The sequence below is a fragment of the Sturnus vulgaris genome, chromosome 1 (assembly GCF_052056855.1).
Source record: "Sturnus vulgaris isolate bStuVul1 chromosome 1, bStuVul1.hap1, whole genome shotgun sequence".
In the NCBI taxonomy this organism is placed as follows: Eukaryota; Metazoa; Chordata; class Aves; order Passeriformes; family Sturnidae; genus Sturnus; species Sturnus vulgaris.
In genome coordinates this window covers 114,555,857-114,583,066 of record NC_142243.1, presented here as the reverse complement: position 1 = coordinate 114,583,066, position 27,210 = coordinate 114,555,857, and the positions used below count along the sequence as shown (strand labels likewise).

At 39.9% G+C, this 27,210-nt stretch overlaps 1 protein-coding gene across 12 annotated transcripts in view; it reads right to left on the bottom strand.

Moving 5' to 3' along the window:
* The window catches only part of DTNA (dystrobrevin alpha), a 221,195-nt gene that overhangs the window by 11,050 nt on the left and 182,935 nt on the right, over positions 1 to 27,210 (bottom strand). For 8 of the 12 annotated variants that reach the window (XM_088174570.1, XM_088174556.1, XM_088174548.1 and 5 more), the window contains 10 exons: positions 26,457 to 26,534; positions 25,733 to 25,825; positions 18,990 to 19,077; positions 16,413 to 16,510; positions 14,949 to 15,062; positions 11,625 to 11,721; positions 6,118 to 6,277; positions 3,257 to 3,346; positions 2,588 to 2,756; positions 1,723 to 1,855 (listed from right to left, as the gene is read on the bottom strand). In XM_088174570.1, the coding sequence (XP_088030696.1) occupies positions 1,723 to 1,855; positions 2,588 to 2,756; positions 3,257 to 3,346; positions 6,118 to 6,277; positions 11,625 to 11,721; positions 14,949 to 15,062; positions 16,413 to 16,510; positions 18,990 to 19,077; positions 25,733 to 25,825; positions 26,457 to 26,534 (1,120 nt within the window). The remainder of the gene's footprint in view (positions 1 to 1,722; positions 1,856 to 2,587; positions 2,757 to 3,256; positions 3,347 to 6,117; positions 6,278 to 11,624; positions 11,722 to 14,948; positions 15,063 to 16,412; positions 16,511 to 18,989; positions 19,078 to 25,732; positions 25,826 to 26,456; positions 26,535 to 27,210) is intronic. The other 4 variants (XM_088174590.1, XM_088174595.1, XM_088174604.1 and 1 more) reach the window with 1 other exon arrangement.

Below are 27,210 nucleotides of genomic sequence, written 5' to 3'. Positions count from 1 at the left end.
AAGTGACATGTGTAACTTATCCTGCCCTTATTTGCAGTGCACATACATACTGAATTCTATGCATGTACAAAATCCCATTGTAACTGTGAAACTCAAGTAACACTGTTGCCATATATTGCACTTCCATACAGTAATCAAAATACTGTCAAACTGGTCTGTTGCCCTTTCTGAAGAAACTGGAATTCTTACCAGCAAGAATAACATTTATTATTTGATGTTTGGCAGTTGTGACTATTTAGGCACTCCTCCTCTAAACTGACAACTACTTTTCATTACATCAGCAGTAGCTGTTCATCCTGTTCAGAAGTTTAAGGGCTGTGATTTTTGACATTTCCTGTCTTGGATAAAAAATTACGACAATTGCCCCTATGTCACTTGCTGTTGCCTTAGTAAATGATCTGTAACAGTCCTGCTCCTTTTATCATGTCCTTAAAGACCTCTGCAATGAAATGATTTTTGGCCAGCTAACATGACCATACAGCAGCGTCTACATCAACAACAACAACAAGATGTTCACATCAACCTCAAAGTTACCTCAAATTTTGATAAGGTTCAATGAACTTCTACCACACTAACATATCCTAGCAGCATCACAGAGAAGAAGGCCATAAGAGTAGCCAATCTTCATTACAACACAAGCCTGTCAGATTGTCTCCAAAGTGACCAGCACCGAACACTAGAGGAAAATTACCAGAAAAAAGGGCTAGATTTTATTAGCTCCTAGAAATCAGCAGTTTAAAGAATTCCTGCCCGTAAACTGAATCTCATTTGCAGACATCTGGTCTCTCAGAACATGTCTAACTTGGTTTCTTTAGCCCATTCAATATGTTCTTTAGGGGTGAGGTCCAAATCTGAGCCAATCACCATGTGGGAATGAAGTTATTTGCTTCTTTTTTTTTTGCTTGCTTCAGCTCTGCTCCCAAATAACTGAACTAGGTTTTCCCTCCTAGTGACACTATTTCCACATTTGTAAGATGTAATGTATTTTAAATTCAGATATTCCAAGTCAGAATAACTGAAAACAATAATCTGCAACACTAGTGCAACACTAGATAGAAGTGGAGATCATGATGCAGATATGGGCATTTACAGAATTCCAGCTCCCCCTGGCATATTTGCTTTACTCAGACTCTTAAACAAATGCCCATTGGGAGCTTCCTCAGGGAGGTGTTTAATAACAAATCCCCAGGCTTCTCTGTACCAGATGCTTGTTGAATACTTGGTTCTCTGGGATACAATTAGTTTCAGACCCTTTTCTGTACCTCCAGATTATGACAATGACAGTAACACACAGACAGTACTTGAGCTTCAGTTCACTGGAGAAACCCTTACAAATGTTTTTTGCTATTGGAGAAAAAAAAAGATATGCAAAGAGCAGGACATCTCGACACCACCAACCAGCACCTGTGGTAGTGGAGAATGAGATCTAAGTGACTTGGTAGGCATGGGCAATAACAAGCTCAGAGGCAGTTTTGTCCCACCTGGTCCTCTGATACCCTTATGGACTACTGCTGTGTGCGCCTCAGGCAGTGTGGTCTTCTTGGATATGCACGAAGGCTGGATGCACAGAAGGGTGTCTGTGGAAGGGTGGCAGCAGTTTTTGGAATGTGGCTACTCTGGTAACCCAGAAGAGATAACACCCCAGAGCCCAGATGGGCACCTGAGGACCATCAACCTTTCTCACTTATGAAGAAACATGTGCAGTTGGTGTCCTCCTCCCACCTGGTAAGCCTCATCCTGCAGCTTCTGCTTCAGGTACTCCTCCATTTTCAGTTCATTCTCCAGCTGGCGGACAGAGTCGTTCTCGTAATTCTCATCATCTGCTCTGACATAAGGGTCTCCATCTTCTGTAACCCTAAAGACAATTATTAATAAATAGCCTCCTGAGATGAGTGACATTCAGAGTCAACAAAACATCCCTTTATGGTCATCTATGAGGACTGTGGGATACTTTTAGTCTAACCACATGTTCCACTGGTTAGTATTTGCCTGGCAGTGGAGAACACTTCTGTTATTTCCCTCTCTCATGAATACACCAAAGGGCATATTCTGCTGAAGGAATTCCCCTAAGGAAATGAGTAACAGAAGTTCTCAGTAACTTCATACGATGAGGCTGAACTAAAAATAACTAGAAAGATGCCTATTGTCTCTGAAAGGAAGGATCAGGTTGTAAAAAATCAATCAATCTGTTTGTTCATCAATTGAGTAGGTCAATGAAAAGCATTCTGTCTTTTCCATTTACACATTTCTCCTTTTCCAGTGAGCCCTAACAGGTCCCTCAGTCTGGATAAACAGTGAATAGGACTGCAGGGCATGTTTGGGAAAACAGCTGTCCCACAGCCTCCATGCTGTCTGAGCATTCCAGGCTGGATGTGAGACTCCTGAAGGAGTCCTAAGTTCCAGGCTTTATTGTTTACAGAGCCCACTACTTACTATATAACCATGAAGCACTCCTCACTTGCATTTATGCTCTTTATTTTTTTTTTTTAACCCAGATAATTGAGAGGGAGAGGAAATGCCGTGTGCTGCACACTGTTTTCAGAGGCAGGAGAATGAGATGAGGAAGGGGTGTCAAGCAGGTACCCACATGTCACTGCGCATGGAGCCGGTGGCAGCAGCGCTGTGGATGTATCCCGGCTTCCGGGCATGGATCTGTGCCAGGAAAGCCTTCTCAGACGTCGGGGAGGGAACCAGGTCATCAAAATGAGTCCGCCCAAACTCAGAATCCACATTGCTCTCTGTCTCGCTGCCCACTTCTGTGAAGCAAAAAGTCCCATTTAACTTTCACAAAAGTATACTTCCCTATTTCTTTAAGCATTTCTTTGCCTTTCCGACCGAGAATGCCACCTCCTCACAGTGAATAAAAACATATTATTCTATATATATATTGGCAAAGCTTATAGTTTTCTTCCTGTGATGGGACCAAATACTGAAGCTTTTGCTTATCTCAGTTATTAGGTAGGATATTTTAATGGTAATAATACAGATTGCATATTACAACAGGTCTTGTATGATCTTTGCTAAATTGAATTTCTAAAGAGTGAAATCCCACTCCATGCGGAATCACAAAGTTTTCATTGTATCCAGCTGCACCTCTACATCCATGGCTTTGAGACCCATTGAATTCCAGAAGCTGTTATTTAAAGATTTTTTAAATAAAAGCATAAAAAGCTTTGAAGATATGCATCTTCCTACCTCCCGCTTTTTTTCATATAAATGTGAAATGTCACCGTGGGGACTATTCCCCTTCACTCACCAGAATTTAGTTCTTTTACCAAAGAAGACATGGTGTTGGTGATTGAATCTGCTGCCACCAGCAAATCATTTCTTAAGTTTCGTCTTGCACCTGAAGCAAGAGGTGGACAAAGCACAGTGTTACTATTATTCACACGACATATGTTTCACTGTTGAAAGCAGTTCTGACCCTGCTGAAAGCTGTCACTGTGATAATTCAGGGTATCAAAGTCCTTACAAGGGGCACGTGCAGAAGAGTTCTCTGCAGAATGGCCTCATTTACTTATGCTGTATGCAAAAGCAGAAGCCTGCCCTCATGCTTCATTTAATCACAATGCCAGATATGTGGAGATTATTCATTGCCATCAAGCTTGCATTTGTGTGGTGACACCAGCAGACCAGGTCTGGAAGATTAAATCCAGCATGAACTCATTTACAGTGCCTGTGGGGGAGGAGGGAAGAAATGAAGCGTTTTCTATAAGTTCCCACAGCTCTGCTTAATGACACTATTATTGCCAGGTATTTGCCAGATAATTATGGCAAATGTTGAAGAAACACACTTGACCTCATCCCTCATCGAGACTATACGGATTTCTCTTCTCTGCTTCCTCTCAGCCTTTCCTGCAGCTCAAGGACTTTCTTGTATATTCTATAATTTACTCTCTCTCTCTCTCTCTCTCCCCAACCCCCCTTGTTTTTTTTTAATAAAGGGAGGACTATTGCCTCTCTAAACAGCCCCAGGCTGCTTTTAAACTCTTTCTAATAATGCATCTGAGAAGTGTTTCCCTGCTGAATCTGGCAATATTCCCTTAACCATCAATCATGAGAGATTCTTGTGAGCTGCATGGAATACTCCTTCCTTAGGAGGGGTGTGTGGGTAACGTGTGCTTAACTCCCTCAAATCCCAAACACAGATACTATTGTTGAATAGCTGAATAATCAATATCTTCCACAGAATCCCTAGTCTTCCAAAAGGAATTATTTACAGGAATTGGCTACTGTCAATTTTTTAAAACTCACTGAATGCAAACCAATACATTTTAAAAAGTTTCCCAAATCCTAAAGAGGTATTTTTTAATGTATCCATGAGCAAATAGTTACTGGAATGTAAATTACAGTAGTTAAACTTTCCCTTACACATACACACAGGGAACCACTCCCTCTCTAAAGTCTTCCCAAATTTGTGCCTCTGAACTATTGCAAATTCTGTGAAAGAGAAAACAGAAACTACGAAAACATCCTTTAGCCATGGCTTGTCTATATATACATAGGCAGATCTCTGTTGGTGCAGCAGAGAATGGAGCCATAAAATCTCAGCCCAACCCCCCTCACAAAGTCGTATGTCAAGATGTGACAGAATGCTGGCTTCAGGTTCTTTGGGTTTGACCTTCCCATCTAGAGCTTAAAGTATATAATGACACAAACCTAGGCATTTATCAAATGCAGCAGTTTTAAAATGTGATCACATAACTTCTTATATTGCTTTTGATCTTGAACAGAACACATTTTTACACTTAAAATGCATTTGCCTGAGGCAGACCTAGCATTGTATATGGATATTTTATTGTGGCCACTACATTATTCATCTTACTCTTAACTCCAGAAGAAGCTGTCCCATAATGGCATAGGAGCTAGGGCTCCCTACTTTTGCCTCTCTCAATTTTTCTCATAGCAGAAAAAAAGGAAGACTTTTTGCATGTTTTTGTTTTGCCACAGAAAATGAGATTAGCAACAACCCGTTATGTTGAGAGCAGGAATTACCCCATGTTCAATACTTGAACTGACCAGCACTTTAGGAGAAAATTCTTGATTGAACTACAGATTCAACCTTGTCCAAAAATATACACAAAGATACAATTTACAGGAAAATCAAGGGGAAGGGTGCATGAGAGAACTGAACTGGGTTCCTGGGAAGAAGCACACCTCTACTGTAGCAGAGGAACTTCTGAGCTTACATTTAAACTTATATTTAATTTGTGCTAGGGAAAAAGGGAAAAATTATTAAGATCATAGAATTACAATCATGTAAGTATTTTAGAGTGTGTAGATTAAAAATAAGGAATGTTTCTTCATTTAGATAACACAGACTACTCACTTTCTGTGTTATTCAACATAATAATTTAATTTGTGGCCTTAGAAATTCAAAACCGTTTAAAATTTATTCTTACTTGAAAAAAAGAGTGGGAAGGCGATGAGTTTTCTGGAAATGCAAAGAAAGGTTTCACCTAGACTTTCAGACTTGACTCCTGTCTAGTCTAACTGGACCCTTCTCAGGCCCAAAGCAAAAAGACAAGGGATGACAGATACAAGTTGAATCAAGGGATGCTCCAATCAGATAGAAGGACAAGAAATTTACACAGTAAGGATGGAGAAACACTGCAACAGAGAAAATGAGTGACAGGGGCCATCCAAAACTCAGCTGGTAAAGGTCCTGAATGTTCTGATCTCACTTTGAAGCCCTCCTTCTTGGGGCAGAAAGACAAAGTGACTTACAAAAGCCCTTTCCACTTGAATTAATTCTATGATTTTTCATTTACCTCTAGGAAAGTCTTTATTTAAAACCAAACAAACTGACAATACCTGCTGAGGTCAATAGCAATTTTTCTGGTTAAAGAGCAGTGATGACTGTTTCATCCCTCTTGCACCGAAATTCCTTCTTACCCCAAACTCCATTAATTGGCATCATTGTCCAGTTTTTGTTTACCTGCTTGCTTTGATGGCTGACAAAGTTGATTTTCAATGGCAAAAATGCACAGATATTTTTTGTTTTGTTTTGTTTCATTGCATGCCACTCAGAAGCCCAAGTACATTTAGTCAGTAACCACAAGAAATAATGATTCTTCAGTCTCCAGGTGCCTCAAACAAGCTATTAATGAGACTTACTTTGTGCAAAGGCTTCCTGCACATCTCCTCCCACCCCGGTCAGAGAGTCCTGAGGTGCGTGGGTCGGGGTGGAGCAGGCAGAGGCAGACCTGATGGGCATGGGGATCGGCCGGCTGATGGTGTGGCTGGGTGAGGAACGTGGGGAGCCTGCCCCCTGCGTCTGCAAAACAATCCAGGGGTTAAACTGGGGCTGTGCAAGAGCCTGCCTGCTGTCCTGCTCACCCAGCCCTCAGCTCAAAGGCATTGTGCTGGTTGTAGATCAGTTGGGCAATGTTAATTTTGCTAGAAGAAATAAACCAAAGTCAGTTGTTAGTTGACAGCAAGGCTTCTGTGTAGAGAAACAGTAAATAGGAAAATATGAGTCAAGATCTGACTTCCTTTAAGCATGGGAAAATGTCAGGCAGCTAAATTAAAAAAAAATCCAAGTTAATAAAGACCACACTAGAGACCTCTCTGCCCTCTCCCCTCTCACTCCCCCATGCATGTTGCTATACTGTAACCCATTCTGGCTGTGAGAAGGGGAAAGCTGCTGGCACCAGTGTGGCTTTCAGCCTGGGCAAGGGACCAGAGCAGCCCCTTTCAGCAGAGCCCTGCCATGAGAGCTGATCACAGACCTGCCCTCTGCCTCCCTGCAGAACAAGTTCATGGTATGTGCAACCTCTCACTCACATAAAGTCTGACACTCGCAATAAATAACACAAATTTCTGCTTTTTATTTGGAACTAGAGAACTGTTTAATCCACTATTAAATTATCTGCTCCACAGGACATACACAGGCACTCCCAAAACACTGTGGGGATAGGGCAATATAAATTCCTGCTATGGATTCAGCTGCTGGAAGTGAAAATGTTTTAACACCAGTCATATAAATGTCATGCTGTTAGCACCTCACAGTTAGGATCACTTAGCTGAAATTCAAGCAGACTTTACAAAATTGCAATTTTTACTAATGCAGCTAGGTGAGTGAGTGAAGAGACACAGCATTCTTCTCATCCACTGTTTCAAAGTCCTGGGAATGTGTATCCATGAAAGAAAAAAACTAATGCTGGAGCCACACCAAACTGCACATGGCTTTTGAAACCCAGGGTTTAGCAGATGCCAAGGATGGAGGTGGTCTGAGTGTTTTTAAAGGGGAACTGCAACACAAGCTCCCGGTTGTTTTCAGTCAAAAGTGGTGGTTTTTCCCCCTTATCTTGGCTTTATTTTAAAAATACAAGAGGCTTTCTTAACTCTTTCCAAAGCATTTATTTTGACTCTGCTGTTGTTTGCCACTGCACCTCTCATTATGTTCATTGAATATGTTCTAAAAAAGACAAGAGCAGGCCATTGCAGGATGAATGCAGCATTGCCCTTGAGATTTTTATAAATTCCTGGCCTGGACCATAAATAATGTATCAGAATATTAAGCTATTTGTCCTTTTATTCTATCACCCCTTTCTAAGAGACATTATCACCTGAAAGCCATCACGGGTAAATTAGGTTTATGAGAAATAAGCACATTGCTGATAGAATAATGGAGGATTTAATACTTATAATTTCAATGATCGGTCTTGGAACATTTACATGATGGATGAAAGGCAAATCAAATATATAAAGGCCAGATGCTATCCTGTTTCTAGAATCATCTCTACCAGTTCCAGCAGAAATGGAGATATTTAGTCCTCCAGAGGAAGGGCCCAGAGCAACGTGGAGATGCTCCAAGGTCCTTGTTAGTCATAACCCCTGCACATCAGGCAGGGCATCCAGGACCCACAGCTTTCTTCTTTCATGCCCTGACAGATCACATTTCATCCTCACTGAAACACATTTGCAAAATGTTCTCAGCTCTCTGAAAGACAAGTGCCCTTTTTCACTTGCCTTTTTATTTAGGTCCCCTTTGCCTTTTATCTCTGTTCTGGAAACATCAACAACAGTGGGAACTTTCAGAGACAGATGAGGAAAAAAAAAGGACAAAATTTGCTTCCCATCAAGTCATATTCAGGAATGAACTTCAGAATAGGCATTCTTTTTACTAAAAATAACAGATGCCCACCAGCACTTTTGGGCTGGAATTTTCCCTTAAGAGATGTGAAAGCTGCTGCACACTCAGTGCTTACCCTCTGTCTGCTCTGCAGCTATGATTGAAATGTTGTGTTTATGATAAGCAAACACATAATGTTTGGGAAGCACAGGAAGATGAAGCATTCAGAGTTCCTTGTCCAGGAAAAAACTCCTCACTTTTTATATTATTTGGGCAGTATCAGACAGAACTGATGAACAGCAAGTTGAAATAGGAGGATATTAGGGAATGCCTGATTTCAGAGAGATGAAAACTTAATATATTTACTCATCTGGATCCACCTCAGCTCAGGTTTGTGGGAATGAAGTGGTATTAGGATTGGATTCCTGCTTAGTGGTTATCAGGAGAATTGTGGTTTTCAAAGGCTGGGCCTAATGGTCTGAAATCTGTTATGACAGCCAGTCTTAACTTCTTGGTAAGGTCAGCAGGGAAGACAAGCACTGAATTGCTCCCAAACCTTGACAGCTCTATCAGCTAAGGACTAAAGCATGCTGAAAGAGGAGCTACCACAGCCACCATGGGTATTTGGATAGCTTCAGCTTTTGTGCTGTACTTGGTTGCAGCTATCAGTGTTCTCATGCCTCCCAGGAAAATTTTCAGGTATTTTATTTAATTCACCATCTCTAGTCAAATTGCTACAGCTCTTAAGTTAACTCTTGCTAGACGAAAATTTTCCCACTATCAAGTGTCATGCATGTCTAGCATAAAACGCTTGAAATGAAAACTGGCTTTTCAGGAGTTTTAGCCCATTGCTCCCTCTGCTGGGACTGAACTGGGATGACATATGGGGAAATCGCACAGCCTCATAAAACGGCAGGGATGTGAAGAACCCATTATCCTTTCTCAAGGAAGGGCAAGGGAGAAATAGATAATTCATAAGCATTAGATGAATTGCCAGGCTGCTCATTCCAATTGAATTCCTCCAGAAATTAATTTAATCCTGTTTCTCTCAACAGATCATGAAATGGCATAGCATAATGGGGATCATTAAACGGAAATGGTGAGAGTAATTCTTTAGCATCATCACCTGGTATTCAGTGAGGCTATTACTCTTGGAATAAAAAAATCTCATAAAAATACCTCATAGCAGCCTGAAAATGTGCTTTCACTTACACTGTCCAGTGAGCATTTCACATAAGGTAACTCCTGTCACACTGGAAGCTTCTTTTTCACAAACAAATCTTCAGAATAAAAAAAGACAGCCCTTACACAGAGGTGGTATTTGGTCAGATTTTTTGTGTGTGTGTGCAACAAACTAATGCTCTACAAAAATTAGCCAAATGTTGGTTTTATGAAGGTGAGCATTATCTACAAACTCTGCATTCTGTATCATAGACAGAACACATCAGACTTGTGACTGCACTTCTGCTGATGAAAGCAGGAGGAAGTGTGTTTTGTTAAAATGAAACACTTTTATTGAACTCATAAATCAGACTGCTATCTGAAAAGTGCCTTTTTTAAAAAGCCTAATATATTTCCAAGATCCATTACAATACCAAAAAGCTCCAAAACAAATCAATCTTCTAAAATTTACTATTAATGCAATTTTACTAGTAAAAAAAAATCTAAATTTACGATTTAAATCTTCTAAAATTTACTATTATTAATGAAATACTTCCTCATTTTGATCTAGGCTGCAGAAAACATTTATTTCCCTGAAGACTCATGGGACTGTTAGCGTCACTGCAGACTTTTAAAGATGTGCACACTATGCTGTGACATTTTCTGGATAAAATGGGCTTTCAAACTCATTGCCCTTGCCTAATTAAAGCTCATTTATGTTTTCCTTGAAAGTACAAAATTTCTCATTACGTTTTCAAAGTGTTATCTATTTAATACATATTCTAGGTTGGTTTCACTACATTTGAGGGGTGGTTTCTATACCTTACATATTTAGTTTATACTCCTTGCATAGAGGAAGGAGATAAAGATTCCTTGTAGCCATGACTCACTTTCTAGAGTGCTAAGATGTTTCATTGTGAAAACTGCTCCAAGACACTAATGTGGGAAAGAACTGCAAAATATTAATTTTTGTCAAAAGAACACACACACACACTTCTCAAGCAAAGGAAGCAACACAAATCACAGGAACACAATCAAATTTAGGAATTAGTAAGGCCTCCAAAGAGAAGGTAACTTGCTACCTGTTTCAATTCTTCTTCCTAAAGAAAAAGAGGATCAGCACATGAGATGAACCAGTAAGTGACGAACAAAAAAACCCACCAAATTTGGAGCACAGGGTTAAAGGTCCAATCAAGATAGTTGAAGATATGAGACCAGGTTAAAGTCCCACCTCTGCACACTTTGAAACACCAGAACAGTGCAAAGTGTGCAGAAAGCTGCTGTCATTTCCCACCCCAAATTTTCTTTGTCCAGGCAGTGGAGAGTAACAGCAAGCAGCTTTCACTGCTAGTTGTGGCACTGCAGCATTTCATGGATAGAACAAAAAGTATCCTGCCTACTTGCAGCTGCTAAAAATCTGCTGGCTCTTCAGTGGGCTCTGCTGCTGAGGTGCATTGTGGCTGCAGCAGCCTGTGTCTAAGGAGGGGCAAGTGAGATAAGGTGTCAAACTCATCCTTTGATGCAAATGGATCTAAGTAGATCCATGTTGCATCTAAATTGAGGCATGCTGCTAAACGGATTTCAGTGGAATTCCTCCTGCTCTTATCTGAGCCATATTTGACCCAAGTTACACTGAATTTCCATGAACTCATTTGATCTGCCATAGACAACAACTAAACAGACTCCTATTCTGTTCAGGGCACTTTCTTCCAATGCAAATTTGTGGAATCATCTGTCCTGAAGCACATCAGGTAAAACAGAGCTGCATATAAAAACACATCTTCCATCTTACCCTAGTCTGTCTTTAAAAATGTACATGCTTTTTGGTATCTTCGTTCTTAACTGAGATCCTTTGTTGAGACATGTTTCATCTGTTTAACAAGGGCCTGCTTCTGTATCCGTGAAAATGAAACATATGTTGTAGGGAAAGCATCTCTGAGGTGAGAGAGGGAGATGTGGTTGTCAAATGACTCATCTGAGAGAACCAGCAACTGAATAAGTTAAAGAAACTTTAACTTCAGGGCAAAGTTAAAGGAACTAGCCTAGTGATTCTATACTGTCAGCTGCAGTGAATAACAGTACACAGTGCTGAGCTTTTTTCTTACAGCCAATAGTTAACTTGTTTTACATGTTGGTTTCTTTTCATTTTCTTACTCCTCTTAGCAGGAGGTGACTATGATGATGCAGTGCTCCTACAGGAACATCCTCATCTTACCCTCATCTGAAACCCCTGAATTAAAAAACCAAGGCAAAAAATGAAAAGGGAGGGAAACACAGCCAAATTTTGTGAGTAGAAACGGGTTCTTCAGAATTCAGATTACATATCCTCCTTCTCCTCTCACTTCACTTTGCGTTTTCCTTGGTAGCTCCTGGTGGAGCTCCTTACCTTCAGCAGTTTCATGAGGCCTTCTAGCTGAACCATGAGCTCCCTTCGGCTTTCCTGGAGAGCAGACATCCTCTGTTCCAGCTCATCCTTCCTTTGTCTGAGAAACAAGCAGATATGACCACAGCTTACCCCTCACAACAGCAGCAGCTTTTAACTGCATCATTTTCCCAGCCCTACTATGGGATACATGCCTACAGACCACAGGAAAGCAAACACACTCTATGAATTTTACACAGGGCTCAGAAATGTGGCTATGTGAAGGCTGGGGAGTTCCCTCTTACTGGGAATCCTCGTGGGACTGAGTAGTGGTTAGGGAAAAGAGACGCTGACACAGACCCTTCAACAAAATGAAAATGAGGTTCAGACAAGTTTGTGTTAGACTCCCTTGTGGAAATGCCTGGCATTTTTAGCTATGGAACTCTATAGTCAATAACCTCACTAGCTGTCAGGAGAAATTAAAGCCATGCCCTGAAGGACAGGAAATTACAGCAGGGGCACTGAACACAGTGAGATATGAGAAAAGCTAAGAGTTCAGAAATTCAGACAAAAAACCACAGTGATCTGCTTTTGTTTCTATTTTTTTTCATTTCTAAAAGCAAGAAGAAGACTATCCCATGGCAGAGACACAACTGCTTGAAATCAGCTCTTTGTACTCAGAGTCCAGTGCTGGTTGCATGACAGGGTGAATACTGAGCCACTCCAAGTGTGACAGTCTCTCTGTGCCCCTATAAATCTGAATAGCTTTGATTCTGCACAGCTCCCAAGCACAGGATGGGGGAACAGCACTCGCACATGTTAAATCATTAAACTGCAGGAGGACCCCACCTAAAAACAAAATAAAATTGTTGCCTTCTGAAAGCTATGATTTAATTAACATTACTATTAAAAAATATACATATTAGGTACATTTTATAATCTACTGCATTGCAAATAACATACAAAGTATATCGCTAGCCTTGTACCTACAAAACATGACAATTTAATCCTAAATGGAAAAGCACTGGAACCAACAAGACTTAATTACATTTCCTGCATTTAGGGCAATATGAAAGCCTGATTTTGAGCCTTCACTGTAAGTGAGCAACTAGAGATATAGTCAACATTGATTTCTACAGGACTGCTCATGTCTGCTATCTCTCACCTCTAGAATAGGATCATATAGTAACACTGCCAGGTTGCATTTACTCTTCTAAAGGATTGATCTATTTCCTGCTACAAAATGCCTGTGTTGGCTTTTCTTTTACAGACTGGTAATGGTTGGAAATGCTATGAACAGTAGAAAGGCAGCAGAGTTTAAGAAACTGCTCACAAAAATAAGGTCTGTGTAATTCAAAGCAGCGGGTCCTAATACAGAGAGCTCTGCTGGGTTTTAGATTCATTCCACAGGGAGAGAGGATCTAAGCAGTGTGCACGGTACAGACTACTCCTCTGAGGCAGAATTTTCTCCAGAGCAAATTCTTGGAAGTAATGGGTTTTCCAACCTGTCTCCAAGACAGTAGTGGTAATGTGAAGGAATGCTGTGTTCAGGACTTCGTTTCAGGGAGTGCCACATTACAGCAGCTTGTGAAAGATGCTGGGACAGGTACCCACAACATGATTTACAGATTCCAGCATTTCTTAATACAATGTGCACTAAAATTGTTCTACAGCCCTAAGTGCTTCAAGACAGAAAAATCAGCAGAGTAACAGACATAAATCAGTCCTGAGTCCTGCTGTTTTACATATAAGAACAGCCTTGTGCCATCTTAAGTGTCTAGGAATTTGAGGTGGTTTTAAAATTTTCCAGTAAGTCCAAAGTCAGACTTTTGCCTTTCAAATGGTGAACATTTCAGAAGAAATGCAAAGCAGTTCAGACCCGCAGATTAAAAGTTATTTTCTGATTCTCACACTTTATATTAAATCAGGGAAGGTATAGTTGAGGTATTCAGTATCACTGCCCTAAGGGCATCAGATATCAAGTAATTAAAATAAGGGTATTATGCTTTAATATTTGTATCAAAATTGAAAAGAGGGAGAAGTTAAATAGTCAGCCTGCTAACACTGCACAATCATTCCTTTGTTTTTAAAGTATAATGAATTTTATTAGTCAACTACATAGAAAGCTGATTTCCTAAACCTGCTGAAAATACACTTTTGGTTTGATGGACAAAAGCTACATTACTGGTATATTTTAGAGTGTACATGTTTTTATGACAGTCAGTGTTATATGCCTCACACAATGTCACTTGCCTGTAGATGTCTAAAAGTAATTACACATTAAAATCACTCATAGAAATGAAGAAACTAATTTGTATTTAGATTTGAAAGATGAAGTAATGATTTGTGAATCAGAAAAATATTTTTGTGTGGAAAACTTCATAATAAAACTATCAAGTATTTGTAAAGAAAAAAAATTTCATACAGTAATTTCCTTAGGATATGCATCAGACCACTAAAATATTAGTTATGTGAGGAATGGCTAAGTGGCAAATGATGTTCTTTAGTCAGGGGACAGAGCAATCTAGCATTGTTTCACTGGAAAGAAAGTGCTTACACTCTCTTCTCTATTCATATAGAGCATTTTGAGTAGCTTTCACTGGTTTCTCTGTCTGGCTCTCACAACAAACTTGATGACTTTCTGGGAGCCTACGGATCTGAGCCAATGACAATTGCATTCCTTCAATGTGATATACATGGAAATTAGTAAATCCATGTAGAGTATCATAACTAAAATGTAGTCACATCCACATTAATGTTTTTAGCTTGGTGGGATAATCAGAGGAAGGATCCTCTAAATCTTCAGCAGCTGCAGACGACATTACTCTCTACCCTCCACATGACAAGGAGGATCATTCTGCAGCCTGGTTTTGCACCACAAAGAGAACTGACCTCTCCTTAGAGTTCAACACATGGGAGAAATTTCCAAAGATTAACATCTAATTCTAGCAGTATTTTCATGTAGTTCTGTATTTTCTTCAGCATAAACTAGAAATCTTTGTAAAGGCATTTGTTCTGACTATTTTTCCTCATATCATTAATGGCACTTGGACCAGGCTGTGGGGACCTGTTCCAAATGACCTAAGGGCCTAACTCTGCAAATACTAATACACGTACTTAATTCAATGTAGAGGAGTAATATATGAGATTCCTCATGCACATAGTTTAAAGCATAAGCTTAATTACTTCTAGGACAATGGGCTGCACCAAAAATGGATAAAAAAAATACACATTGGCTGACTTACTTGAAAAAGCCTCCAAAATCATTAGCCAGGCTTATCTTTTATTTCTTCTCTTATTGAGAACGACTGGCTGGCCCCTGTCAATTTTTTACTGCTGTGGACTCACCTCAGGAGCCGGAGCTCTGCGAGGAGAGTGGGATTTTGTTGGGCCTTCTCTGGTGTGGGCTGAGACGCTTGCTCATGTTCAAGTCGCAGCCTCTGGATCTCCTGTAGGATTTCTCTTGGGGAGGAGAATAAGCAGAAGACTTAAAGTCAGTAATTTTCGACATAACCAGCTTCCTGGACAATGCAAGAGGTGAAAAAGTATGACTGTATTTAGCTTTTAATCAGTGAAGATGTACATAAAATGACTTGTTTGCAGCCAAACAAAGAAGTCCTCAGCAATGGGAGAGGGGTCTGGATATTTTCTAAATAAACTTAGGTTTTTGCCATAAAGGGAAATCATTCTTCAAAATCCCCAAAAAACACAGGTAGACATAAAATAGCTCTAAGCTTGACTGAACTGCTCCCTTTAAATTCTTCACCATGAACATTTCCAGCACCTCATGAAATTAAAAAAAATGGAAGTAACCTTTCTGGACATCATGGAGTATCAGAGAAAATATTTAGCCCTTAAAAATACTTTTAATGGAAGCAGAGATATGAGAGCAGTTGACAATTCACAGAAAAGCACTTTAACAAGACTTGTTACGACTGGCCTGTGAGCCCTGGAGTGCTGTCAAAAGGCTAATATAAAGCTTCACAGCAGAAGGTTGAAACCTTTGTGAATTTTGTCTCTTCTCCACAATGTGCTGGAAGCAGACGGTCAGGAGGCAGCCTCGAACTATGAAAGGCAAATCAAGATGAGCTGGTGGTGCTCATTATATGGTGACAGAAGGCAGTGCAGAGCTTGGAATAGGAAACCATCTGGTCTGGGCTAGCCTCTGTTTTATGGTCCAGCACTAAAAGCAGAGCTCTGCTGCCATACACTTCATGGCATCAGGCGGTCTGGTACCCAGGGACAGGCATCACTCCTTTTTGGGGCTGGCTGGCCTATTTCTCCTGGACACACTCTCTCAGTCTCGGTCATATCTGTACCTCCTGTCTCATTTGATCAGCAGCCTAACTTACTGCTAATCTTCCTGCAAACCTCTCCCAGGCAGACTGTGTTCTGAAGAGCTTTAATCATCTTTTTCCCAAATAAAAGCAGGGGAGCATAACATTACAAGCGTGACATCCTTTTATCATTTCATGTTATAGTGCTACTGAGAATCCAACTGAAAGTTAATCCAGTTTTGAAACAGGACAGGCTTTTTTTTAGAACTCTTTACAAACAGCAGCTGCAAACAGTAAAGTATCCATGATTATGCCATGTCATTGGAGAGTACACTTACAAAAGCATAGGGTGGCTATGGATTTCAGAATCTTTATCCTATTGTATGGACCTTTTTCTGCTCTGTTTATTTGTAGGGGGAGATGTATGTGCCTGTATAAGCACATTGTACGGGTGTAGATGGTAAAAAATGCTAAGAAACAAACATATATGTAATATATGGGACAGAGCAAAACCAGGTAGTTAGTGATTCCTTACCGGTTTTTATTTTCAAGCTCTGCAATCAGCTGCCTTTGTTGCTTGTTTGCATCAATGGTGAAGGAGATATCTGATGCCCCTCTCTGCTGACTCGGCTGCTGTTGTAAAACAGAGAAGGCTGCATTGAAAGGGGAATAGCCAGCATGCACCATGAGCTCAACACAGATCTGTTCTGTGAAATCTGTTTACAGAAAGTGCAGTACCAAGCTTGCCTACACTAAAAAAAGAGCATTCTTGTTGTGCTCATACCAGCATTGGAACCATTGCTAGTAAAAGCAGAGTAAGTGCTAGAGTAAATAAGACTCAGTGTTTACCATCCTGTCATTCATTTTTTTCACAGGGCTTCCTCTGAACCTATCATAAAAGGCAATGACACTGCTGCAGGCAGTTGCTGTGATGTGGCTCTTGATATTGATGCCACAGACAAGAGGAGTACACTGAAGCAAAAACCTTTCTGCCTCCAGAAGGAATGGGATGTGTTTACAGCGCAGCAACGCTTCACTCTCTTGAAAGTATGGTTTCACTTTCAGTTTGAAAGCAGTTCTGAGTTCTCAGTCTGGCTGTGTGGCCCATTTGCCTAAGTTATCCAATACGCTCTCATGATACTTCAGGAAACCGCTTTCCCCAGTCCTTCAGGGACAGCAAAATCTTTTTTTCCACCAATAAAATGAAATGAGAATTTGTCTCTCACCAAACTAGGAAGTGCTCCCTGCAACTTCATTGGGCTATGCCTTTTTGCATGTTCATCAGCAATAATCAATTATTGTTTTCCTTGTTCACAGCCCTGTATTTCAGTCTTGTAACAATGACAACACAGGGCAGGACATCTAAAAGTTTCACAACTATGAAAGATACCCATTTATTTCTAATTCCAGTCTGAAAGAATCAAGTATTTATAAACACTCTGCTGAGTTACTGCTGTGATATGAGGGTTCCTCACCACAAAAAGCAATGTGAAGCATAACTCTGGAGTGCTATTTTATGTGATGCCAGGCATCTCCTCTGCCAGGAGGAGATCCCACAAAAAGGATGAAGAGACATCTCAACAGCCTAACAAACTTAACGAAGGTTAGGACTGTCTGTGGGGAAAAATACAGTATATTTCCCCTGTAACCACATAGTGATTTTTCTGCTATGGATACATTTTCCCATTAACACATCAACCACAGGGAAACAGAACAGTGCATAAAGAACTGATACACACTGGTGGATGTCATCACTCATACAGAAGGAATCAGGATCTTTATCCTGAATGCCCACTGTTACTAATATATTTAGTTCCAGGTACTAATATATTTAGTTCCTTAAAATCCAGAATGACCATCAGCAAAGCTTTAAAAATTTCCACAGCCCCTACTGGGTGTCACTCTTTTGCTTGGAAAGATTTCTCTCTAGAGAAACTTTCTCTTTTCCTTCTGTCTCTTTTGTTCAAAGAGCAAAGATGGATGGCAACGAGAAATTCAGTATTTTCTTTCAAGTCAACCCCGTTTATGCTGTTTTCCCCCACATCAAGGACACATTACATGGAACTGATGTCGACTGATTTTTAACCAGAGACATTATTAATGTGAAATCATGTTCCCATGAAGAATTACTATCTTTCAGAAATAAGACCAACATCTACACGTTGCCTTAACTTTGAAACATTGTGCCACATGTCTGGAAAGGATTGATTTGGGCTGGACTGGCAGAACAGGAGCACCCCTCTCTTCCCAGGCAGCTGTAGGTAATGTGAAATCTCCATGACAGCATCTGCATGGGGCAGCAGATTCATCTTCATCTGGCATGAATGTGACTCAGTGTCTTTACACAATGTGTGGTGGCTAATTTCACCCTTTCAATTGATCTCACAGTATGAAAATGTTTCTGGGCACTCCAGACCAGCTGCTTTTCACTTAACCATCATTCATGATCCCTTGTTGTATCAAATGGTCTGAGATGGAAAAAAAGTAGCTAGGCTGACCTTTTATGTACCATTTAAGATTTTATATACTTTGATTAGGTTTCTGCTTCGTTCTCTCTTGTTCCTGAATGCAGTTAGTGAGGTTTTAGCCTGTCATCACCTTCTATCTTTCGATACAGAGAGCAGAATAATCATTGCTCTGAAATGAAAATGGGAGCCAGGGCTAATGCAGGGGGTCATTACAGTCATCCTGCTGAAGAACATTCTTTAATATCCTTAGTACTTAAGGCCCTAGTGGCTTTGATATTTGAGCTAGAGAGTAAAATGGATTCACCACCCCATTTTTCCAATGCAGTAAATCATTAACCTTTAACCAAAGCTAGTCCAGGCAATATTTTACAGTCTTTCCTGAGTTCAAGATGTCAGACTCCCTTTGATGCAATTATTTAAAATACCACTGCATTAGTATATAGATTATATGTATTAGTATGTGGATTCTTTGGATTAAATGGACTGCATAAAAGTGTTATTATTAAAGCATAACAGCCTCTGATGAAAAGAATAGGGAAAAATAATCCATTAATCATTAGACTGTCAGATGTAATTTTCCTGATCTTGCCAAGCCCCTGGAACACGACAGAAGGAAAGTACCTTCCTTTAATTAAAACACTTACTGATGAAGAAGTTTCTGCTGCCAGCCTTGCTGCATACCTGGCGATCAGCTTGTGCTCTTCATCCAGGCGACTTGCACTGTCAAGGACGCTGCTCAGGGGGAGGGGGAAATGGGAAGACAGATTTATACACGGCAAAAACACCCACTGCCTCTGCCAGCCACCACCTCACACCCCACACAGCAGAACAAAGGAGAAAACCTTCACCAAATTAGGAACAGCTGATGTTAAAGCAAAGGGGAGAAGGAAGAGGGCAATTTCCCTACAAAGGTCAGCTCTAAGGGCCTGGGCAGTGCTTTCCCTTAGGGGGAAAACAGCAGTGGTCTGCAACCCACAGTGTAAGTTGTACAGGATGCAACTTGCAGACTACTCTGCCCAAAAAGGAGGCAGAGGTGGTTCCATCGGTAGGAACATCAATCAGCATTTATTTTGCAACTCAAGTTTGTCATATCACTTGGAAGACTGATTGCTTTTTGGATGGTGGATTAGCAGGAGCCTCGGTGTTTGTCAAGAAAAACTTCAGAAACTTTGTCATATTTGCACCACAAAACAGTGTTTAGGACAGTTTTGCAGGGCACTTACCAAGGTCTCGTGGATCACTGTTTGGAACCACTGATCTAGGAATTTATAATCAGGCTTTCTCTTTTACTCTTGGTTTCTTGCTATTTGGGAGCAAGACTTCACAGTGTTACACAACTGTGATCAACAAGTGTAAAAACTAAACAGCAAAGATGCTGAATTCCTTTAAAATACTGCATCTTATTACTTTTTCTCCCCCAAGAATATGAAATGTAAGTATTTCAGGTTAATGCTTTTTTAGCTGTCCTTATTTTAAATTGAAGCTATTATTTACTGAGATGGGCAGGAAAAAGGTAATATAGTGAGAACCTTCACTATTTCTAAACATTTAGAAGTCTGCAGACAACCATCAAAATTAATAAACAAAGAAAGCCAGAAATCTGAAGAGGGCTTAGTTGACCCAGATAATCCTGGACTTTAGAATCCTATACTGCATTACTTTTAGTATATATAAGTGAGAAAAAATGAAGTCCCTAAGGAGAGGTGAGAGGACTGTGGAATTTCCACGTGGAATACAAGGCCACCTGTGGACTATAACAGACAGAGACAAGTCCGGCCTCTTTTCTTATCCTTTGGCAACTGTATAATGGTTTTTGGCTGAAGGGAATCAGGAATAAATCTCCCTGCCCACGGGCTCTTCTGGGCATGTAACTGGTTGCTGGCAAATGAGCTTTAAAAGAGTCTGGGCATGGGATTTTATCCTGATTTTTTCCCCAGAAATTGTACCTTGAACTTGAAAAGCCTTCCAGAGGAAAATGGCACTTGTGCCAAAAGCTCTGCTTTTGAAGAACTGATATATTTAAATGGAATATTTCTCTAAAACTTCTCACTGAGTTCATATCCCCATGTCCCTCAGGGAACTACAATGCACATGTGCTGTTTGGCCTGATTAAATCCACTGGGATTTAAAAGTTATGTCTGAAATAAGAGCAGTGGTTGATATTCACTGATCATGAAACTAAAGCTGCGTGTCATGTGGATTTCCTACAGCTTACTGATGCAAGAGAAAAGAGACAAACATCATCTTTTTCTCATTCTGATAATAACCTGTGAGACCACAAACACGAAGTTTATAAAAACAGTAAAGCTCTGAAAAGTGAGACACAGAGAGGTTCTGCGTAAATAAAACTTGTGCTGCAAACTGCATGTAAGACTTTTGGTGGTAGATGAACACTGACTTTCTGGTTTTGGTTAGATTTATTTTGTTACATATACAGCTTAATTCTATGTTTACTGAGATTTTGGTGGGATAACTGATACACCTTCAGGAAAGACCAAAGCTAAAGGCATTTTTCTAAATTTACACAGTTCTGCTTCTTACATACTCATGCTTACTGTACTAATATGTCATCCAGAGAAAAAAAGGGGTGAGCAACTCTTGCAGACACATAAAATTGTGTAAACTGGGTAATAAAGGTTACTTTTATGACAGTTTAATTAATTTTTAATTTTACCATAATGACTAAAACATTGCATCCTAACAGATGGTTGTGAAAACAGCAAGCATTCAGCATCCATTCTCCTTTTTATGGCAATGTGCAGCCATATCCATCTTGGAAAAATGGATTATGGTTTCACTTGTTGGCATAACACAATCTGCACCAGAGTTCTGAGATGTGAGCTAACACCTAAGCCAACTGCTTTACTGAATGAACCAAGCCACTGCAGCTTTTTGAGTCTTACTTGTATTTAATATCTTTGATATATATTTATATGTGGGTGGATGTCATAAAGTAGATGCAGCAATGTGTCAAATTTGGTCTATGAATGCCACAAATCACTAACCCCAAAGCTTTGAAAATTAAATTTCAATGTCTGAGAGAAATTTACTTCTGGAATATACCTATTCTTATGTGACCATTAAGCACAGAAGAATGCACAGCAGCATTAGCCTCAACTGCCAAGATTTTTGTCTCCAAGTTCTCAGATTTACTATAATTCACTTTTGTTTTACTTCACCAACTTCACAGACAACCATACAGTGATACAGTAAGACAATCATATGCAAAAGTTTTAAAATATTATGAATGTGTGTGCAGAATCTAGGACCCCAGGGGAATGATTCAGGCATCCTTTTGAGAGAAACTAGACATTTTACATAAAAATATCCTAATGCTGTTCCTTCTTTTCTAAAAAACACTGCTTCTCCATTAGTGACCAGTTCTTTAAAGACCTTATAATTATTAGCAATAATTGGTCTGACACCTATCACATTCAGATGCAGAGTGAATATCCAATATTAGCACCTATACAATAGGACTTGTGTGGTCTAAGGTAGCTCCATTAAAAAAAGGGATCTCAAAACTGCAGACAAAGGATGAAAAACCTATGAGCAAAGGAGTGACTCTGAAGGATCTTGGCCACTTCTCAGGCTTCAGATGTGTCAGACCAGCCTGTTCTGCAGCAGGCACCCAGCAATAGCTGATGTGGATGTTCCCTACTGGTTTTACAACTGTATCACCACTGGTTAGGAACATCTCCTGTGAAATTTTGCAAGAGAAGTATCAGTCCACTCTTCATGACATGCTCTTATTCTAGAAACCCTTGCTAAATAAGTAATTTGGTATAGAAAATACAGACAAATTAAAGAGTCGATTTCTAAGCCCAAGGGCTGTAAAAAAAATATATAAAAATGGCCTAACAGCAACACATCAAATGCATTCTGAGGAGTGTTTAACTGCTACACTTTCAAAATTGGCTTGGTCTTAAGATACTTTAAGCCAAGACAAATCATCTGAGTCCTCTGCTACTATTAATTTACCATTTACTTTAGAATCACCTGATTTTACCACCAAAATATTATTCCAGTCAGCTACGTGGGAATAATCACAAAAACAAACTCAGTTCAAGGCTAAATGTCTACACATTTCCTCTGCAGCAACTAGTCTCTGAATGTTTTTCCTCTTTCAAAGGAAGATTAAAGCAGCCATCCCACCTAGAGTTGCGCACACCCCCTTAATAAACATTTTAAAACATGTCCTAGAATAGCATGGCACTTTTATACAGAAATAGGGTTCACATAGTATTATGCAGTATAACATAAAACCCCCAGAAAACAGCTCTCTATGGAACCAAAATAACCTCTTTTAATTTATCTTATTTTTTTCTGTACCTGAAAAGAAAGACTGAAATATATGGAATTAATATTCAAAGCTAGGCAAAGTCTCTAACTTATAAAAATGGAAACTATTTGCAGTTAAGAGTTATTTTTAAGAATCAGACACTAAACTAAAGTATCAAATATTGGTTTTAAATACTAAAAAAGACTTTACAATTAAACTATTCAAAACATCTGGCTAAGGGCTATTTTTTCTACCCATATCTTTACTATAAATAATGAATTAATTATTCCTCTTGTTTATTAATTTGCTCTGGAGTACTGGCTTCTAAAAAACCCTTAAGTATTTTATTAGCCTGTGGAAGAAGGAAAGGAAAACTTGTACTTTTACTTGCAGTATCAAATAACTGCAAATGAAAAATAAAGATAAGCAGTGAAAATTAATTAAATGAATTAAACCTACCCCACAAGCCCAAAATATAAATACTAGCTGCACTTAAAACAAAAACAAAGGTATGCTGAGTTATATTAGACTGATGTTTTGCTATAAATTAGCCTGACTCAGTATCTAAAAAAAACCCAAATCTTGTTTTGTTTTGAAATGTTAGTATACAGCTCTTCAGATAATTTTATGTATTATGCTCACAGAGTATCTCTTCAGTTTTTTCTTGCGGATAGAGGTCCAAAAACAACCATTCCTCTTCTCAGCTTTGGCTGCCAGAAGCACTTGAATTATCTGATGTCTGGATGGGTACAGGTAGTATTCTGCAGGCAGACTGAACAGCAGAGCTGGCCAGCTGCAGCCTCCCCTAAATCAGAAGCTGCCTCATTTTGGTTAACTGCATGCTTGACTCAGGTTACCAAACCTCCTTAGGATGCAGGCTGAAATAAGTTGAACTCAGCACCATCCTGACACAGGTGTGTGGGGTTTTGAGCAAACTGCATGCAGCCACTTCGGGGCATGGGCAGGAGGAGGTCAGCTTTGCCTCAAGATGCTATCCCAGACTATGAGATGCAGAAGCAAAGCTTCCTGCAGAAACCTCACCTACTCCTCTGGAAACTGGCTTCACACAGGAGCTTAGGATAGCAAGACTTTGTGCTTGTTTTTACAAAAATGTAACCATTCTATCTCTCTACTAGCAATCTCAGTCCAACCAAGCAGAAAATGGCAATGCAGTATGGTCTGATGCTTGACTAAGACTACTGTCCCTCTAGGTTATGTTTCTGTCAAAATATAATTATACAAATAACTGAGATTGTTTCTCATTCAGGATGTTGTGACTGCAGTGATTTAATGTCAGTAATCAGATGTTATGTACTATGCTTTGCATCAGTTGTTTAAACAATAAAGGTTGTTATCAGTCACTCTCCCATTCATTTCTCAAAACCACATAAATGTTGAATCATGGTATATGATTTGTATATGCATATTTGGAAACAAACGTGCTATGACTTGGTGAGGTTGGCTCAAAGCCTTGAGGGAACAGGTTGGAATATTAAGACTAAAATTTGGAGAATGAAAACAGTACAGATGAGGCGAGGCACCCACAAAGAGGTCTTGGGAGGAACTGGTAGCCCTCACTGAAGCTAAATGAATCCTAGACATGGCATCCAAAATGCCATGCTTGGCAAACCAGCCTAGCACCAAGAATTACCCTAAATCATGTCCATTCTTCAATCCCCTCCTGAACAGCCCTATCAAGTAAGTCACTCATGGTAGCCAGGGCCACATTTCCTTCTCCTTGTCACACCAGGCAGCATATTCCTATCCTCAGCCATGGGTGGGCAAAGACTGGTCACACACATGCCCCCAAGAGCCTGCTTTCACAGACACTGTGTCAATATTCCTCAGTAAGCCTGATTTCTAGAAGTACTTCTTCAGGAATGAAATTCCCCTTGAAAATATTTTTGTTTAGGATAAATGGCTTTCATTTTCCTCACTAAAACTTAGTTTGCCTTTTTAACCCTCCACCACTGACACATTCCACTGGGCTCCAGAGTAGAGAAGAAGATCCAGGACAATGGAGGCAGACTTTTTTATCCACTGGGCATGACAAATTACTCCAATTTTAAACAGGAGCTACATGCAGAAGTGAATTTTTTTAAGACTGCAGAGAACCATTGCATTCACTCTCCTAAATGAAGCTGCTTGTTGCCTCCTACGTACTGGAGTAAATGGAGACTCCCTTCTAACCCAGGAAATACTCTGCAGTGGCAGCACAGGAAACTGAAGGGTTTGCTATGAGCAAAATAAACCTTCTGAGCATAGTTTTGGTAGGAATACTCTACAGTTTTCTGCTCAGCACCACATTTTCTAGGGCCATATACTGCTCACCACTCTGCTGGTACAGGGCAGCAAAGTCCATGGAATTCTGTTGCACTTGGAGAGGTGAGGCAGCGTTTCCCTTCCCTGGCACGGTGAGCTGCAATGCCAGCATCTCAAGTGCCAGGACAGCTGATGGGTTTAGGAGATAAAGCTCTATAATCACTCCAGCAGAAACAGTGAATTATGTTCAAGACACCCATTTCAAACTCCTGAGTCTAAATGAGAGAAGGGAAAATTTGTATACAAGATTCAAACAATGCAAAAATCAGGTAGATTTAAAAGCAATGCCTGACATATGTAAAAATCAAAATGAATTTCTCTCACTCGGTTAGTAAGAAAATTATTATCATGATTTAATTATTTATGTACTACTACAGTTTCTAACTTTCAAGGAAGGTGAAGCTACAAATTATACATGATCTCAAAAATTAATACCTTGAAAACATGGGCTTGTTTAATCATGGTTGTGTGAAGATCTCTGTACCACCACCAAGTCCTGCACTGCCTAGAGCTCAGTATCCCAAACAATTTACATAGCCATTCTTAACTAAGCACTTATTTGCAATACTTGGCAATACCTTGTAAGCCTCAGTTGAGAGAACAGCAACCAGTGCCACAATCCACCACCTTTGGGAGGACATATCCCATATTCAAACACATTCATGTCAGGTTAGTGCTCATGAAAGAGCTGCTCCAGCTCGTGGCCAGGAGGAAACAGTGAAAGCATTTGGCTGAGCCAGGTCCCTTTGCTGGGTGCCCCAAAGGTGCCAAACCTGCACTAACCGTGCGGGGTTGCTCTGTAGCATGTTGACATAGACCCCGATGAGCACATGTTCATCAGCCAGCCTGTCTGCAACATCGAGGCTGTACTGTAACCTGAAACCGGACCGGGGGACACGGTGTGATCCAGACAGACACACGGATACAGAGAGAGCAGGAGCAATAACATTGTGAGATGGGAGTCTAGGAACGAATATTCAACGTTCTTAGAAAAAAAAAATCAAAACAAAATAACACACCAAGTGCAGAAACTATTTTGTTATTATTGTAATTTACATGTTTAGTATTTAGTGATTTAGGATGGTAGCATCCCACTTGATGACAGAGCCAGCCTCAGAAATCAGTGAGATGCCAGATCAGGCCAGGGACTGAAGCTCTGGAGCTATACAGCATTCATTACAAAATACAGCATACTGTGAGTCAGAATTATTTGTTTTAATATACTATATATTGCACACAAACAGTAATACAGATAAGCAACATACATGACTGACACACTGAATTCACCAGCTGAATTTACTTGGAAGTGTCTGATCAAGACCTTATGCATCCAGGAGTACATAAGTATACTTAAACATGCCATACTTAGCTCACCGAGTTAATTGCTTATGACAATTTTCTCAGGAAAGATGTATATAGAATACATTAAAAATGGGAGGAATAGAGGCAAATGTTTTGGTTTAGCTGTGTTAGTGCATGTTAAGAACATACTCTCTCTTTAACTTACCCTTTGCCTTTCAAGAAAGCTGGAGCAGCCCTAGCCAGAAGTTTGCTCTGCTCTACTTCAGTATTCTTGGAAGGAGAGCTAGTTAATAAGACAGGAAAGCTAAGAAGAGGGTAAACAGTGATGTCTGAAATTCATCATAGAACAGAATTTGGAGAAGCTCATTTGAGCTTCTGGACTGAATTGAGCCCTGGACCGAATGAAAATAATAAAAGCTTTAAAGGAATTCTAGAAAACTTGAGGAAATGCAAAATCGTGAATTACGAGTTTTCCCTCCTGTTCTCCAAAAGCAAACTATTAAAGCCTACACTACAGAAATTACAAACAAAATGTGCTTCTCTCACAAATGGAGAGATAAAGGCTTGTGTATTTTCCAGATGGAGTCCGAGATAAATACAGTCTCAAATGCTGCTTTCAAGCTGGGAAAGCTTTACCATAACAGCTCGATTGCTTTTCTCTGCATTAACTCTATGATGGTTTCAATAATCTATGGAAAAGCATTTATTTGGATGCAGTGATGGGATACAGCAGTTTAATTTTCAGAAGTACTGTTCTTCTGTTGATTTAAAATAATATATAGTTCACCAAACACACATTTCCCCCTAATTACAGTATTTAATGGATTGCAGTAACTGCATCTTTCCCAACATTTAAATATCCACGTTAACAAGCTACCACTAGCTAAAAATGGGAAACATGGAAAATGTTATTTTTTTTCATGCTGCAGCATTTTTTGGTTTAAGAAACAACAAAGAAA